The sequence below is a fragment of the Chenopodium album genome, chromosome 4, assembly GCF_948465745.1.
Source record: "Chenopodium album chromosome 4, dcCheAlbu1.1, whole genome shotgun sequence".
NCBI classification, from domain to species: Eukaryota; Viridiplantae; Streptophyta; class Magnoliopsida; order Caryophyllales; family Amaranthaceae; genus Chenopodium; species Chenopodium album.
This window is the reverse complement of record NC_137837.1, coordinates 4,734,577-4,751,611: the sequence shown is the minus strand read 5'-3', so window position 1 is coordinate 4,751,611 and position 17,035 is coordinate 4,734,577. Positions and strand designations below refer to the sequence as shown.

The 17,035-nt window shown below is 36.2% G+C and overlaps 3 protein-coding genes across 5 annotated transcripts; 2 read left to right on the top strand and 1 right to left on the bottom strand.

Annotated features, from left to right (window-relative positions):
- The first annotated feature begins 700 nt into the window (after positions 1–700).
- Positions 701–5,268, top strand: LOC145628656 (uncharacterized). Of its 2 annotated transcripts, none has more exons than XM_081681015.1 (4): positions 701–869; positions 1,275–1,627; positions 1,723–3,676; positions 4,684–5,268. In XM_081681015.1, the coding sequence occupies exons 2-3, from the start codon at positions 1,278–1,280 to the stop codon at positions 3,662–3,664; spliced, it is 2,292 nt and encodes a 763-aa protein (XP_081537141.1). In that variant the 5' UTR covers positions 701–869; positions 1,275–1,277; the 3' UTR covers positions 3,665–3,676; positions 4,684–5,268. The 2 variants fall into 2 exon arrangements, with proteins under 2 accessions (XP_081537141.1, XP_081537142.1); XM_081681016.1 differs by having other exon boundaries at positions 1,270–1,627.
- A 3,304-nt stretch (positions 5,269–8,572) lies between these two features.
- On the top strand, positions 8,573–10,041 carry LOC145626411 (uncharacterized). The gene has a single exon (XM_081678839.1). The coding sequence runs from the start codon at positions 8,809–8,811 to the stop codon at positions 9,718–9,720; it is 912 nt and encodes a 303-aa protein (XP_081534965.1). The 5' UTR covers positions 8,573–8,808; the 3' UTR covers positions 9,721–10,041.
- A 187-nt stretch (positions 10,042–10,228) lies between these two features.
- Positions 10,229–15,147, bottom strand: LOC145628655 (uncharacterized). Of its 2 annotated transcripts, none has more exons than XM_081681012.1 (2): positions 12,417–15,147; positions 10,229–10,580 (listed from the first exon to the last, which is right to left on the bottom strand). In XM_081681012.1, exon 1 carries the CDS (start codon positions 14,864–14,866, stop codon positions 12,668–12,670), a length of 2,199 nt encoding a protein of 732 aa, XP_081537138.1. In that variant the 5' UTR covers positions 14,867–15,147; the 3' UTR covers positions 10,229–10,580; positions 12,417–12,667. The 2 variants fall into 2 exon arrangements, with proteins under 2 accessions (XP_081537138.1, XP_081537139.1); XM_081681013.1 differs by having other exon boundaries at positions 12,421–15,147.
- Positions 15,148–17,035: the final 1,888 nt, after the last annotated feature.

Below are 17,035 nucleotides of genomic sequence, written 5' to 3'. Positions count from 1 at the left end.
ACTTCCCACTCTATAACATACACGAAGTATTCTTGCAGGGGCAAAGGCTCTCCACCCCGACACTTCAATTATCCAAGCGGAAGCAATGGGCCTAAGAAAACGCTTAGAGGGAGCTAAATTCCTAGGCATTCGTAATCTGATTATAAAAGGCGATAATTTGGCAGTCATAAATGCCATTAAGAGGACGTGGCAAATCCCATGGGAGATCTACAACATCATTTGTGACACGGAGGTAGCTTTGAACACTCTTGATTCTCACTCCATTCACCATTGTTGCAGAGAGACGAATATAGCAGCAGAGTACATGGCAAAGAAGGGGCATCACCATGAAAATCTACTTTGATCCTTTAATAATTTTGCGTCTTCCCTCTCCCTTATCATCCAAAAGGATGCTTTAGGTATTCCCAATCAAAGAAGCTAGCCTAGCTTTTCTCACTCAATCAAAAAAAGGAAAAAAAAAATTAAAAAAAAAATTAATTAAAAAAATTAATTAAAAAAAAAAAAAAAAAAAAAAAAAAAAAAAAAAAAAACAATTTGAGTCAATACCCAGAATCCAATCATCAAAAGCCAATCTTGATGCTTGAAAGTTGAAACAATTTGAGGTTGAGATGAAATGATGAACTTAACTTGTAAACTCTCAAATTCGGCCCACCTCAACTCACTAACTCACAATCACAACAACATCCAATCTCTCGTCTTTCTCACGTTTTTCTCGCGTGCCTCTCTCTTTCTCTCTCCTCTCCTCTCTCTTTCTCTCTATACGATCTACACTTGAACATATGCAGACAACACAGACTCCTCTTTCTGCAAATTTCTGGGCTAAATTTGCTTCTACAATTCCATCTTTACCCACTTTCTGAATTTCAAAGGTACAATCTTTCTTCTAATTTCTATCTAATTTATAATTTAACTCACCTTTAAGCATTATACATGCTTAGAAATTGGTGTATAATTGTATGAATTTATGAAATTTTAATAATTTGGTGCTTTATCATGTTTATTTGACCATAATTTATCTGATTTTTAAGTACCCACATGCTCTTTTTCTGTTATATTGTTAATATTTTGATAATTATAGAGAATTGTATTTGGGTTTTTGATTTTGTATTGTGTATATATGTTGAATTTGGGGTTTTGAGTTGTGGGTTTTATTTTTCTGATATGAGAAATATAATGTATAATGTTTAATTTTGGTAGCTATGAATATCTTCAAAAATGTATTTTTGTATTGTGTAATTGAATTTATATGAAAGAATTGTGTTTTCCTAGGGTAGGTCATGGCTGGGAAGAAGCTAATAGCTATATGTCAGGCCGGAGGCGAATTCGAGACCGATAACGATGGTAGTATCACCTATAAAGGTGGTGAGGCTCATGCCATTGATATTGATGATGAGATGAATTTTAATGCCTTTAAGATGGAGATAGCTGAGATGTTCAATTGGAGTACTGATATAATGTCTATGAAGTACTTCCTTCCTGAAAACAAGAAGACTCTCATTACAATATCCAATGATAAGGACTTGTTGCGCATGATCAAGTTCCATGACTGTCGTGCAGTTGTTGATATATATGTCATAATGGGAGAGAACCTTGCTCCTGAGGAAGTCTCTAACATGCCTATCAGTAGGTATATGTCTTGCAGTTCTATTTCGATATTATTTTCGAAAATTGGCATTTTAGTTTGTTTTTTTTGGTAAATGTATTGAGGAGTGTTATATGTAGGTCAAGCAGAACCTCTTTATCTCAGGAAATGATGCCTCTTGATGCCCCCATTGATGTGGTGGAGGATACTAATCATCCTGATGATGTGCATTTTATTGCTCCTCTTGATATTCCCAACACTGATGCCCAAATCGATATACCAACTGAAATATCTGCTGTAGTGCCCCTCACTAGCTCCGGTGATGAGAAACTTGTGAAAGCTGCTCATCAATGGCAGAATAATATTACTGGTGTCGGCCAGAGGTTCAATAGTGTCACAGAGTTTCGTGAAGCATTACGTAAATATGCTATTGCTAATCAATTTGCATTCAGATATAAAAAGAATGATAGTCACCGTGTGACTGTCAAATGCAAAGCAGAAGGTTGTCCGTGGAGGATTCATGCATCAAGGTTATCAACTACGCAGCTAATTTGCATCAAGAAGATGAATCCTGCACATACTTGTGAAGGAGGTGTTCATACTACAGGATATCAAGCAACTAGAAGCTGGGTGGCGGGTATTATAAAAGAGAAGTTGAAAGTGTTCCCGAATTACAAGCCCAAGGATATTGTCAATGACATTAAACAGGAGTATGGAATTCAACTTAATTATTTCCAGGCATGGCGTGGAAAAGAAATTGCCAAAGAGCAACTGCAAGGTTCTTATAAAGAAGCTTATAAGCAGCTACCAACTTTCTGTGAAAAGATAATGGAGTCAAATCCGGGTAGTTTAGCTACTTTTACTACCAAAGATGATTCTAGCTTTCAGCGTCTCTCTGTCTCATTTCATGCCTCATTATGTGGATTCCTGCAAGGCTGTCGGCCTCTACTTTTTCTCGATAGCATTTCTTTGAAGTCTAAATATCAAGGAACACTGCTAGCTGTCAATGCTGCTGATGGGGATGATGGTGTCTTTCCAGTTGCATTTGCTGTGGTTGATGCTGAAACTGATGATAATTGGCGATGGTTTTTATTGCAACTGAAATCAGCTATGCAGACACCTGGCTCAATAACGTTTGTGGCAGATAGACACAAGGGGTTGAAGGAGTCGATTGCTGAGATATTTGAGGATTCTTTTCATGGTTACTGTTTAAGGTACTTGACTGAGAATCTTATTAGGGACCTGAAAGGGCAATTTTCTCATGAAGTGAAACGCCTCTTGGTTGAGGATTTCTATGCTGCTGCTTATGCTCCTAAGCTTGAAGGTTTTCAGAGATATGTTGACAGCATTAAAAGTATCTCCACAGAAGCTTATGACTGGGTCATGCAAAGTGAACCTGAGTACTGGGCAAACGCTTTCTTCAGGGGTGCAAGATACAATCATCTGTCATCAAATTTTGGCGAGATTTTTTATAACTGGGCATCAGAGGCGCATGAGTTGCCCATAACGCAGATGGTTGATGTTATTCGAGCTAAGATACTGGAGTTAATAAGTGCACGGAGATTGGAGTCAGCCAAGTGGTTAACAAGGCTAACCCCATCTATGGAAGAAAAACTTGACAAGGAAACCTTGAAAGTCCCTCCCCTTCAAGTTTTGCTCTCAGCTGGTAGCACATTTGAGGTGCGTGGAGACACCATAGAAATAGTTGACATTGATCAGTGGGATTGTAGTTGCAAAGGATGGCAGTTGACTGGTTTGCCCTGCTTCCATGCTATAGCTGTTATTGGCTGTATGGGAAGGACTCCGTATGAATATTGTTCCCAATATTTTTCGGTTGAAAGCTATAGGTTGACATATTCTGAGACAGTGAATCCTGTCCCAAGTGCTAATGAATCGTTACAAAATGATTCATCTCAGGCTGTGGTGACAGTAACCCCTCCTCCTACACGTCGGCCTCCAGGCCGGCCCACAAAAAACCGTTTTGGTTCACAGGAGGTTGTCAAACGTCAGTTGCAGTGTAGTAGATGCAAGGGCATGGGACACAATAAATCAACATGCAAAGAGATTTTAACTGAACAGTAATATCGGTATTTGGTAAGCATAAACTGACTAATACTTTAATGTTTGTAATCTGTGCTTGTTGCATAATTTGCTGCGTCTAATCATCTCCTTCGTGTCTTAAAAAAGCTTATATGTAGTAAGTTTTTTGAAGGAATACATTGTGGTATTCAAAGGATACTTCAATGCTGGATGTGTAGTAGGTCTGCCTTGTGAGTGTTGGATGAAAATAATTTTACACGACTACTGCATTGTAGTAGATATAATGTGGTCTACTGGTCTAGAATCTATTTTTGATGTTTGATGGGTGTGCTGTGGCATATAAGATACTATTCCTGTTGATTCCTTGCTCTTGGCTACTTTCCTCTCTGGTATTAAGCTAAAGGTCTCGTCGTGGGTATATGGACCAAAGTTTTAGATGCTAAGCCTATGGGTGCTAGTGTTGGAATGCGTTGCTACATCCTGCAGTTTGCTAATGAATACATTTTGCAAAAGTTGTGATCCTAATCTCAGCTGTGGATTTAGCGAGTTGCTTTTGATAGAGAACCTACGTAAATAGATTCAGAATTTTTTTTGCATCTCTGTTGTTTTGACTTGAGTGAAGTATCTTTTATGTTCCGAGGAAACAAGAAATTGCTTGTGCTAGCTGTTGTTGAGGTTTATTCAAGGCTTTGTCAATCTCAGACGAATATAGAAAAAACTTAAGATTTTTGTCGTAGCATCTCATGATTTCCTTCAATTTTTCCCTTCATGTCCTCTATGCTAGTCATATGAAGAGTCAGATCAAGAGAGACATGCATGCATTTTGAATACTTATCTTGTTGAACCTTAAGCTCAGTTGGAAGATTGCATATTGATTAATAGATCAATGCCTTTTATGCTGTTGTATTAGCTTTGACTGGTTTGATGTCTTTCTTGTGGTGTACAAACTTATTTGCTGTTATAGTTGTGTTCAGCTACTAGATTGTTTCAGTTTTGTTTCCTTTTCAGTCGTTTCCTAGATTTCATCAAATCGTCTAACCATAATCCTTTCTATGCTTCAGGGTGGATCCATGATATCAGAATTTGGAATAGCCGAGGCAGCAACAGAACAAGGCTCGTAATAAAAACAGCTTTCTCCTCTTCAGTATCAGATTCTATGTTAGATCTTAATTTACTCAACTCTAGGGCCTTAGTTAGTTTCTTTGCTTGCGGCTTTCTCGTCAGTGATTGGCTTCTATGTATATAATAGATTTATTTGGCCTGTATGATCTGATGGAAAGAACGTCTTAATCTCATCTCATTGTTTAGTAATCATCTTTAACAATGAGCTTAATTTTCTTTAGTGGGCCCATATTTAGAAAAATAGACAGCAATCTATACTTATTACTTGACATTTCTCTCATTAAAGTTTGTATATTTGGTTGGTGTGTTCCAACCTGAAGAATTCAACCAAGAGAAACATAAAGATACAGCTCATTTTTTGATCTACTGCTAGTACATCTGTATTAAAAGTACTACTATTACAAGATTGTACTGCATGAACTTTAGAAGTACATCTTTTAATATGGTACTTCTGCTCTAAAACGTTACTTAGGTACCAGCATGTAGTACAAGCAATCATGCTTCTGGTACTTCCTCGTTTCGCCTTGTTTATATAAAGACCTTGTTGATGGAGGAAATGCAACAAGAGCTTTAGATTACTCAAAAAAAAAAAAAACAAAAAACACTAACTATTTTATTTTTCGGTATTGAGCCACAAAGTATGGGATTTGATCCTAAGTTTTGGGTTTTTTTTTTTTTTTTTTTTTAAAAAAAAAAAATTGTTTTACATTTGTAAGCGTATGTGTGAACACAAAAGGCGAATTCGTCACATTGATGGTAAGGTGGTCATTTTTACAAGTTTTGTGTCAATGTTTCTTATGGGAGAGCTAGAAGCTAGGGAAGCGGTTGAGCATGAGATGGATCAATCAACATTGTAGTTTGATGTTGTTGCTCTTCCCATGCACTGCCTCTTCCCTGGCTCTCTTCTTTATCTCTCTATTCCTTCTCTATAATTGACACGTTTTTACCTCAATTTCAAATTATCAACTAGTGAGTAGCTCTGGCGTTGCCCCAAGTTGCTATTTTTGTAATTGTACAATAAGAGTATTTTTTTTTAATGGATTTTGTATTTTGCAATTGTCTTTTTGTAAGTAAAATTTTTTTTTTTTTTTTAAATAAAGTATAAGATAGTTTTGGCACATCAATTTAACAATAATGAAAACAAAGAGTAAAAGGAAGTTTCTTTTTTCTCAAACAATGGGGAATAAAGAGTCTAGCTGTCAAGGTAATTCAGTACCCGCCTTAAATCATTAATACTGTCTTTTTATTTTTTATTTTTTTTGAATGAATGTTTGTGTTTTTTTTTTAATAACTAAACTATGTGGTTTATATATATATATTCCTTTTTCATATTTGTAACATGCTTGATAATTGGCTTAGATGGTTGAAAAGTTAATTTTATTATAAGTAGTTCGTGGTTGGATGTTGGAATATCCTTATATTCAAATTTTCATTATGAAGTGATGATGTGGCATGATGATATGTTGGGTAGGTGACATGGCGTCATGAAGGTGTTGTGAAGTGACATGGCGTCATGAAATGCTTATGAAGTGACATGGCGTAATTTGGAGGGTCTACGTGACACATTGACGTTATTATAAACGCCTTTTAATAGATTAGTATAGATTTATTTTAAGTGCATTTTCTAGTTTGTTTTATTTATTTATATTTATTGTTTTTATTTTTTAATATAGACCACTAATTTTACCATTAATTACAAGGAAAATTTTTGTATAAAGGTAACTTTTAGCTAATTTTAGAGTAACTTTTTTTTCTTTTTTTGAGTAACTTAGATTATAATACTTCCTCCGTCCCTTTTTTATAGTCACTTATGTTATTTTTGGTGACCCAAAATGTTAGTCACATTTGCTTTTTTCAAGTACCATTAATTTTATTATTTTTACCAAAATTTCCTCCCATTTGCAAATATATTTGTGCAAATTTAACTTTTTCAGGTAAACTTTACTTTTCTATGTATTTTAATTACTTTTTCTCTCTACTTTTTTGCATACCCAATGTAAATTTACTTTTTCAATGTACTTTTGCTACTTCTTATTTATGTTTATTAATTCTCGTGTTTTTCTACTAAAAGTGACTACCAAAAGGGGACAGAGGGAGTACAATTTTTATATAAATAGACAACAAGAAAAGTTTTATAAAAGTAATTTAATTACATAAAAATCACTAATAATTGATTTTTAGTCATTTAAAATGTGATTCTTTATTAATAAAGCGTAGATAATTTTTATTTGTATTGGGTTACTTTTATGCATATTAGAGGTAACTTTTATTCATTTCAGGGGTAATTTTTTATCACTTTAGGCTATCTTTATAATGGATGTACAATAATTATTATACATCCGATTTTTTTAAAAGTTTGTGTAATTACAATTAGAATTTAGAAGCATTTATATTATTTCTTCCATGAAACCAGGTTGGATCAAGTAATTATTTTATACTTCTTCTGTCCCAATACAAAGGCTATCTCATTTTACACGATCTTTCGAATGTACTTTTGAGTTTTGACAATCAATATTCGAAGAGTAAATAATTGTCTTATGCTCAATATGTATATTGACCCATATAAGGTTTATGTTTCTTTGGTACCAATAATGTCGCATAAGATGGTTTGTGACTTATGTAAGGGGTCTAAATAGCCTCAATAGTTCAGGTTGCCTTATGTTGTATTTGGTTACCTGTTTTTAATTAAATGCATTCTGTTGTTGTTAAAAATAATAATAATAATGTCACATAAGGGGAAAAAATTACAAATGTAATATAATCCAAAGTGTTAAATCATACATGCATTAACACGTAATATACAAACATAACATCACGCGAATCTGACATCAATATGAACAAGTCAGCTTATCACGTGGGATACGGTTAGATAGGTCGTGTAATTGTACAATATCCATTTCAAAGTGTTAACTCAGACATGTGTCAATGGTCTCAACCCATCTGTATCTCTCAATAGTCTGAATGTTCAGATGTAATTCTTTACATTCATATCCATTTTGAAAATAAAAAGAGATTGTGGTCAACTTATATTATCTTTCTGGTAGCCGCTAAACGGTAGGATCAAACAGCTGTCGGTAGCTTGACTGCCAAAGAGACAGAAGAATCCCTATCAAAGGCTTCTGCAAAATTGGCATATCAGAACAAAGGCAGGACCATGGGCATTCCTCTATGATCGATAGACCGACCCTGTCGAAGTTTTGTTCAAAAACCTCGATCTAATTAGAGTCAAACTTGGATTAGAAAAAAAAAAAAAAAAAGCCTGAAAGTGGCTCTTTTTCATTATATTCCATCCAAATCCCAATTTCAAATTGAGTAAAATAAATACCACGACTTTGGTCTTTTTCAGTATAATCATCACAGGCCTAAGAGAAAGAGCTAGAAAAGCTTGCCGGATCCAGGAAGGCGCAATTCCTTTCCTGGTTGCGATTCAGAAAATATCCCCCGGACTCCTCGATCGGTTTCGGTTTGATGGTTGGGCCTGAGGATATTGGTTTAAGTCTAATTCATGATCCTAGTGAAGAAGGACTTCATTCAATATTCAAGAGTCAACTTACTTTCTTTTTGCGACTAAGCCAAGAATTGGCTTGACTCGAACATGTGTCAGCGGTCTCATCCCATAACACGCAAGTATAGTGTTTTCTGTATTTCTCACCAGCCTGTACATAACCAGTTGTCCAGCTCATTATAGGAAATAAATAATACCGAATCAAAACATACCAATTACCGAATATCCAGATGCAGTGAATTGATATCTTATTTGATCACATCTTTTTTTCTCACCAATTTCCTATGTCTATAAATAATTAAGAATTTTTTTTTTTAACAATACCCTAACTCCCTAAGTCAAAAAAATCACTCAACGAGTAAGAAAGAAAGAGAGAGAGGGAGAGTGACCTAAACCTAGCTCCCTCCCAAGGCAAACCCACCCTCTCAAGAAAAACCCCTCAAATCCCTAAAACAAAGAAAACCCTAATTTCATCCCATCCTCTGTTTTCCCCTTGATTTCTAAATCCAAAACCCTAATTTTCTCCCTCTATTTTTCATGCCATAAATTCAATTCAACAATGTCCCAAAACCCACCTCAACAACCACCCCACCATTCTCTCTCCTCCGTCAACGCCGCCGTAAAAGGCTGCTACGGCTGCAACTCCGACGACCACTGGATTCTCCACAACATCAAATTCCGAGACGAAGAATGTCGAAAACTCTGCACTTCGTGTGTGTTAAAGAATCATCCGACGTCGTTTTGCCCTCTTTGCTTCAACCTCCATGACCCCAAAACGCTAAACCCATCTTTGCCATCTTCATCTTCTTCGTCGTCGTCTTCTTCTTCCTTGAATCGCATCCTCACATGCTTGAAATGCAGTTCTGCCTCTCACATCGCGTGCATCGATGCTAAAACCCCGAAATCCCCGTATCTTTGCCCTCCTTGTTCAAACCCATCTTTCAAATTCTTTGATTTGAAGAAACCCAGAAAAATTCGTGATCAACCGCCGTCTGACGGTGGTTGTGGCGGCGGCGGAGGTGGTGGTGGGACCCCTCCGACGAAGGTTGTGGAAGAAATGAAGCAGTATATTGATGAGAGAGCGGCGAGAGTGTTCTTGTTGGCGGCGAAGATATCGGCGATGTCGATGAGTAGGGCGGCGAGTATTATGAGGAGTGATGCTGAGAGGAAAGCTACTGATGCTGCATTAGCTAGGAAAAGAGCAAAAGAAGCAATTGATTATGTCATGAGTTTATCTAATTGGATTCCCAATGTTAAACACCAGAAGAGGGATGTTCTTGTTTCGGGTTCGAAACCGGGTTATGAGGCTGGTAAGATGAACACCAATGGTGGGGTGCACAATGTAGGTGGTTCCGGTGGCGCTGGTGGTAGTGGGAATGGAAATGGAGCGGTGACCGCGGTGCCGGGGCACCAGAGTAATGGTGGGAATAACAATCATTTGGGTGGTAATGGGAAGGAGACTGCAGTGTAGTTGAGGAATTTTAGTGTTTGTTTTTGAAAATTTACAGGTTAAATTTTGGTGGGGTTGATGAAGATGATCAATTTGTTTTGTAAAATTCAGTGAATTTTATGTAAATTGATGATCCTCTGGATTGGTTTCTTGTATTATAGTTGGAAATGGAGGTGATGAAATTTGTTTGTAATTTGAAGAAAAGAAAATTCAATCTGTTTTATGCCAAATTTGGTGGTGTTTTTAGGAATACTATTGTTAGTAGAATATCCAATTTTTGCAATTGGTGAAGAATCTGTCTTGAATTGCTGTTTTACTTGAAAAGGATAAAGAATTCTATTCTTTTTAGTGGGACAGTAGACATAATTTTACCTAAATGTAGCATTTTTTGAACTTAAATGATGTTGCTATTGGTTCGCGCAATAATCACATTTCTCATGTTCAACATGATCCAAGTACACCGTCTGAAAGTGAACTAAGGGCATAATACATGATTAAGTCCAGATGAAAGATTAAATCGAGAGGACCATAAACAACAATATTTTGATTTTTTTTAATTCACATATTATTTACAATAGTTTTATTGACATTTTAGCGTAAAAATTATACAATTATAACATATTCTGGAAAATAAAAAAGAACCATTTCTGGACTTTCAACAGGAAGAATATATGGACTGAATGACTAGCCTCTTGAAATATTCCAGAGTACATGTATTGTCAACATAAGTAATGTAATGCTTGATCAGCGTGATTAGTGGCTGTGTTACCAAGTTTACTGTGGCTGAAATGCTGAATGTCAACTAATTGACAGGCAAATGGTTGACTGATAGCAACTGGCTGTTTCTACCCTTGGCCATACTTAAGAGTTAAGCGCCAAATCTGCATCAACACAAAGAAAGAGCTTATAAACCAGTCATGGGACGTAGGAAACACTTAAACTTGTGATTATCATGCATGTCTTGACGATTTAATATAATGGACAATGAAACATCTGTCTCCAAAACAGTCAGTACAAGATACTATCTGTTTTTACTGTTTGGCAAACATACCTGAAGACAGAGGTTGGATTCAAATATAAGCCTCTTGAAGTTTAAAGGCAGAGTTTCATTTCAAAAACAACACCCAACAAAGGAGCTAGACTACATGCAAGTTGAAAGGTTAACGTGCCTGATATTGTCATCAAGTTTTAACAGTCACATAATTGGGGCTGCTTCCACAAGGCATGCCTCAACCACCATAGACACTCTGAAGAGCACTGTGGCCCAAGCACAGAGAATGTAAGTCTAAAAAAAATCACCAGACTAATTACGTAATCAAGTCTCAATGTCTGTTGATGTCACATGTTAAACAAGAGAACCTCTACCCTCTCTCTACAGTAAAAACTTAGTCCAAATGATCTTACAATCATATCCTTCTTGTAATTTCACCTTACAAGTTACAACTCATAGGGTGGTAGATGTTGCATTACCATAGTGCGCAAATTCCAGTAAAACCATATGGCAGTGCCATATAACACAGAGAAAGTGGTTATGCTCGCTTGTCAAGTGCTGCAGAGTGAGAGTCCAGTTATATATGATCATTTTGCATCAGAATTCATTGGTTACAAAAAGGCCAAGTAACGAAACAACTTGAATTACTATGTTACTTTCCAAATCAAACCTATCACAACTAAAAGTACAACCTGCTAAAAAAATAGAGACAAAACACATACTTCTTCAAGGCCCATAACCTATTAACCTCCACATCAGACGAGGACTGCCAATTCAAGCAAATCACAGAGATGCTTTGGGAATCTAGGGTAATTAAAGAGTGGTAACATTGGTTAATATAGGGCCATATAATCCTATCAATCAATCAATCAATCGAAGCCTTAATCCCAAAAGTGGGGTCGGCTAACATGAACCAAATTTGATTATTCCGTGTAGTCATCAACATAAATCTTTCTCCTCCATCCCTTACGATCCAAAACTTCATCCTCACGTAAATCCATGCACTTCATATCCTTCCTCACTCCTTCCAACCAAGTCATCTTTGGTCTCCCTCTTCCTCGTTTAATCCCTCCATGGTCCCACTCTTCCACTCTTCGCACCGGTGCACCCTCGGGTCTCCGTCTTACATGTCCAAACCAACGCAGCCGATTTTCCCTTAATTTATCTACAATGCCCGCCACACCTACTTTCTTGCGAATAACCTCATTTCTGATTCTATCTCTTAAAGTGTTTCCACACATCCACCTTAACATGCGCATTTCCGTAACCTCCATCTTTTTAATATGCTCTTTCTTAGAAGCCCAACATTCTGTACCATAGAGCAACACTGGTCTTATGGCAGTCCTGTAGAATTTTCCCTTCAACTTTAAGGGAATGCTGCGGTCGCATAACACTCCCGTGGCCGCTCTCCATTTAAGCCACCCTGACTTAATCCTGTGGGTCACGTCTTGATCAATGTCACCATTCTTCTGGATGATCGACCCTAGGTACTTAAAACATTCACTCATGGTCAAATCCTTTCCATCCAAACTCACCACTTCATTGCTTGTCCCCCTCTGAGTGCCAAAACGACATACCAAATATTCAGTCTTACTCCGACTTAGCTTAAACCCTCTATAAATTTAAAGTATTTCTAGCAGACAGTTGAAAAAATAAAGTAGCTGAGCACAAAATAATACTTCGTGTGATGAATGGAAATCTATACATGTGGCTTAAAACTACTTACCTACCAGCATTTTTGGTGCAAGTGAATTGGCCAGAGAAAGATACTAGCAATCTGGAGCTGTAGCGTTGCTATATGGAGTACGCTGTTCTTTAAACTTCTCCTAATCCCTCAGAAAGTATGCTACTAACTTCATCCTGCATGACTGAATGCTATATGGAGTACGCTGTTCTTTAAACTTCTCCTAATCCCTCAGAAAGTATGCTACTAACTTCATCCTGCATGACTGAATGCTATATGGAGTACGCTGTTCTTTAAACTTCTCCTAATCCCTCAGAAAGTATGCTACTAACTTCATCCTGCATGACTGAATTGTCGGCCATGTCAGGTTCTGATATTTGAAGCTCCATTTCTTGATTAGAGACAGTTCCAATCAGCGATCCATGCGTACTAGCATCTGGAACCCAACCCTTTTCCAACATCAAATCAAGTAGTTGGCATGCCTCAGATTTATATCCCTCTTTGCAAAGGCCATTAATTATCAAGTTATAAATTTTTGGTTCAATAACCTCAGTTTCCTGACAAATATTTTTTATTGCCGCCCATATTATATGTAACTGAGAGTGATCAGCTAAATGAGACAAAAGGCTAGCAAGTGTTTCACTGTCAGGGAGTAAGCTATTGTTAACCATCTCTTTGAAAAACAAAACACAATAGTTTGTTTCTCTTAAAGCAATCATGCATTGAATGAGGATGCAATATGCTTCCAAGTCCAGAACCAAACCACGCCTTAGAATTTGCGAGAGGTAAGTTAGGCTCTCATATGGCCTATTGAGTTTCAACAGACCATGCATTACAGCAGTATAAGTCATTGTGGTCACAGGATTCAGGCAACTTTGACCATATTTCAGCAACCTGATTGCTTCATCTACCCTTCCAGTTGCAGAAAAACCCTTGATCAAACTGCTGAATGAAGAGGAATGCAGGGAACAATTTCTTGATGACATGAACATGAATACTTCAGAAGCCTCTTCAAACTTTTCTACATTGCAAAGTCCCTTTATTAGCTTATCATAAGAATTAGGATCCAGTATCCAATCTTTTCCACTGAATAGTCGAAATAGCTTTAGAGCATCCTCATACTTGTTCAAATCGCAATTGCCAATGACCAGAGCAGAGTAAGTAGCAAAGTCAGGTTCATAGGCCAAAATGATCATCTTTCCAAGAATAACACAGGCTTGCTTAACATATTTATCATTGCAAAGTCCTAGAATAAGGATATTCCAGGATAGATGATCAGCCACATCCAAGTTTAGCATTTTTTTTAATAGATCTTTGGAAGCTAGAAAGTAATGAGCATCACAGAAACCTTGAAGGAGCACATTGTAAGGAGCAGGGTCAACAACATGACTATCATCTAACAAAGTTCTTGCCTCGTCAAGGTTCCCGAGTTTGCAGGTTGCACATAGAATGTCCACAAGAACATCAGTTGAAGGACTAAACTCAGCATTTCTCATCTCGTGGAAAAGCTCAGTTGCTTTGTTGAGGTCTTTCACACACAAACATTTGACCATAGACGAGTAGATGCATAGATCAGGCTCAAACTCTAAAGTTCTCATCATGTCGAACAACCTCATGGCTTCTCCCGGCTTATTTTCTTTACAGAATAGCGGTATGACACTAGTATAGAATCTCAAATCAGGATTCACGCCAATTTCAAACATCTCATTCATTACTCCAAGTGCTTTATCCCCAAGGTTTGTGGCCACGAGACCATGTATAACAATCTCAAAAGTCCTACAATTAGGAGCACACCCCTTCTTCTTCATCCTTCTAAATTGATCCAATGCCTTATCAACCATCTTTGCATCAAATAATGCTTTTATCAAACTATTCAAAGTATCAACATTTGGAAGAGTCCCCGATTTCACCATCTCCTTATAAACCAACAATACATCACGAAAACCTCTCTCCCTCTCTACTAGGGCACCTAAAAGATCATTCCATTTTCCCAAAGAGGGCTTAAACCCACTAGAATTCATAACCAAAATTACCCTAATAGCTTCATCTAACCTACCATCACCAACAAATAGATCCACCAAACCTCCTAGAGCCTCCGCCGCACCGTGGCACCTATCCCTAACCATCTCCCTGCAAAACCCCTCCATTTGATCCATATTTCCAGCAAAACCCAGCTTCACTATAATCCTAGAATAGGTTTCAGCAGTATGCCTAAACTGTTTTTGAAGAGAAGCCCATTTAAACACCTTAAGAGCTGAATTCAAATCATGAGTACTATTTAAAACCTTGATCAAACTATCCGGGGACAGCCCATTATCATTTTTCAAGTACTGTATTCTAGGATCAATTTCACTCCTATTTAGCACATTTTGGGGGGATTCTGATAAATTTTGAGCATGATTAACACTAGAAATTGAAGAGAGACGCTTAATTGAAAATACCCATCTTGAAATTTTACAAGAAATTATCAAAGATGCAAACTTTACAGACATTCTGAATCAAAAACATTGCAATTAAATCAAGTATAAACAGAAGCTAACCTGTCTTGCGATTATAGTGATAAACTGATGGATGAATACTTGAAAGAATTTACAGGAAATGAAGCAAAACTGAAGAAAAACTATCTATATTTGGAAACCTGGAAAAAGGGTTATTAGGATTCTGCTTCGCCTCTCGTTTCGGCGGTAGAGAAACCAGGAAGTAACTGGGTAGCGAAAAGGAGCCGCCGAGTGTTACAATGATAGGGAAACTGAAAAGGCTATTGCTCGCAACTTTTTTTTTTTTCCCCTAAAACACTACGAAGTACGTAGTATTATTGTTGAACTTGTAGGGTTCATAAAATCAAAATAATGTACATGCTAATGCACGACATTAATTATAAACTTAGGGTCTGTTCTCATACGTTGAAATTCAGTTCAGTTCAGCTCAGTTCTAGTTTCCGTCTCTTATAAAATATTTAGTTTAGTTCAATTCAGCCGAGTTCAGTCAATGAGAACAAGCCCTTACTTGTAATTAATTTTTCTCAGATGTTTTGACGTAAATGTGAATAGAATCAATAGATACAATGTGCTTAAAATTTAAAGATTGATTCCTCTTAGAGGTATACGAAAAGAATAGAGCGTACGAATAATGAATTTGAAAATTGGTAGATAGTTTAATCTCGAAGATTGATTTACCACTTATTGCTGATTTAGTTAACAAAATGTTATGTTTCCCGTCACAAAAATAAAAATGTTGTGTTGGCAAGTATTGTATGGATTCTACTAATTTCACTTTTAACGCTTTTGTTTACACAAATGTTCTATTAATACGTACTGTTAAATCTTATTACGTGTATTGGGATCCCATCAAAGATTATTCAAGAGTAAGGGTGGCTGGGTGGTTAATTGGTTATATTTGAGATTATACTCACCATAGGCAAACCCACGTACAAATTAATTGGCAACCACTAATACTACTGGTCCGTACTGGACCATTATCAATTTATCATTTAATGTGCCACGAATATATTTTTGACAAAAATGTCCCACAAATTAATCGTGCTTCTACTGAATTATCTATTCCTATCTTAATTACACTATACAAATAATTAAACTTCATTTATTAATTGCTTATGATCCTACTACTCCATATTTGTGAAAAGTCAAAATTTCTTCAATATAAAAACATGAATGATATGATTCTAGGCTTTCTAGCTAAGTGGTTTTTTTAAAAAAAAATAATAATAAGGCTTTCTAGCCAAGTCCTGTTCTCTTCAGCTTACTTTCATTCCAGTTCAGTTTCTAATTTCCTTCTCTCATAAACAGTTCATTTCAGTTCACTTCACTTCAGCTTCAATCAATTCAGTTAAGTTATTTTTAGTAAATTAAAACATTCCCTTAATACTTTTAAATCTACAAACAAAATTAAAGATGTCACAACATAAAGTATAAGACAAACATAGATATTTTTAATCCAAAAATGAAAAAGGATATAAAATAGTCCATTAAAAGATATTATTATGGAATGTTAAGTAAAATTTGTTAATTTTGGCATCAACTAGCCGTCCTCTCGTCCCATTAATTCATTCTGACGAGTTGTTATTGGAGCATTGGCAAATTGGTATTTTCTTCTTCTTCTTCTTCTAATAATAATAATAATAATAATAATAATAATAATACACTCATACTTATATAATAAATAATTTTAATAGTGTTTCGTTTGTAATTTTGTTCATATAATGTAACAATTTTAAGAAAAATAAAGTCAAAAAAATGGTGGGGCAGTTAAACAGTTAGTATTAGATCACCCAACATCGTGCATGGCGTGAATGGAGTTATTACATTTACAAGCTTCAGTTCGTATGGCAACTACTGACGACTGACGCTCAATTTATTTTATGTCTCAATTTATTTTATGTTATGACATGCTCCTACCGGCTACCGGTATATTTTATTTATTAAGTCCCTTGCAACCTAAAATCTTGGCGTATTCACGTACTTCCTCCAATCCACTCGCTACAATTGTAACATTGATTTTATACTACCTTCATTTTTTATTAAGTGTAATAAAAGGGTATTGTTTGTGAGACGTAGTATAATATGCATGTTAACTATATTTACAAATGAGGATTGGAGCATGGGTTTTATTAGATTACAAAACTAATTGATTTTTGCAATGAA

Coding starts and splice junctions, on each gene's coding strand:
- LOC145628656 (XM_081681015.1), top strand. CDS start 1,278: ATGGCTGGGAAGAAGCTAATAGCTATATGTCAGGCCGGAGGCGAATTC. Junction 1,628..1,722: donor TCTAACATGCCTATCAGTAG/GTATATGTCTTG, acceptor TGTTATATGTAG/GTCAAGCAGAACCTCTTTAT.
- LOC145628655 (XM_081681012.1), bottom strand. CDS start 14,866: ATGTCTGTAAAGTTTGCATCTTTGATAATTTCTTGTAAAATTTCAAGA.
- LOC145626411 (XM_081678839.1), top strand. CDS start 8,809: ATGTCCCAAAACCCACCTCAACAACCACCCCACCATTCTCTCTCCTCC.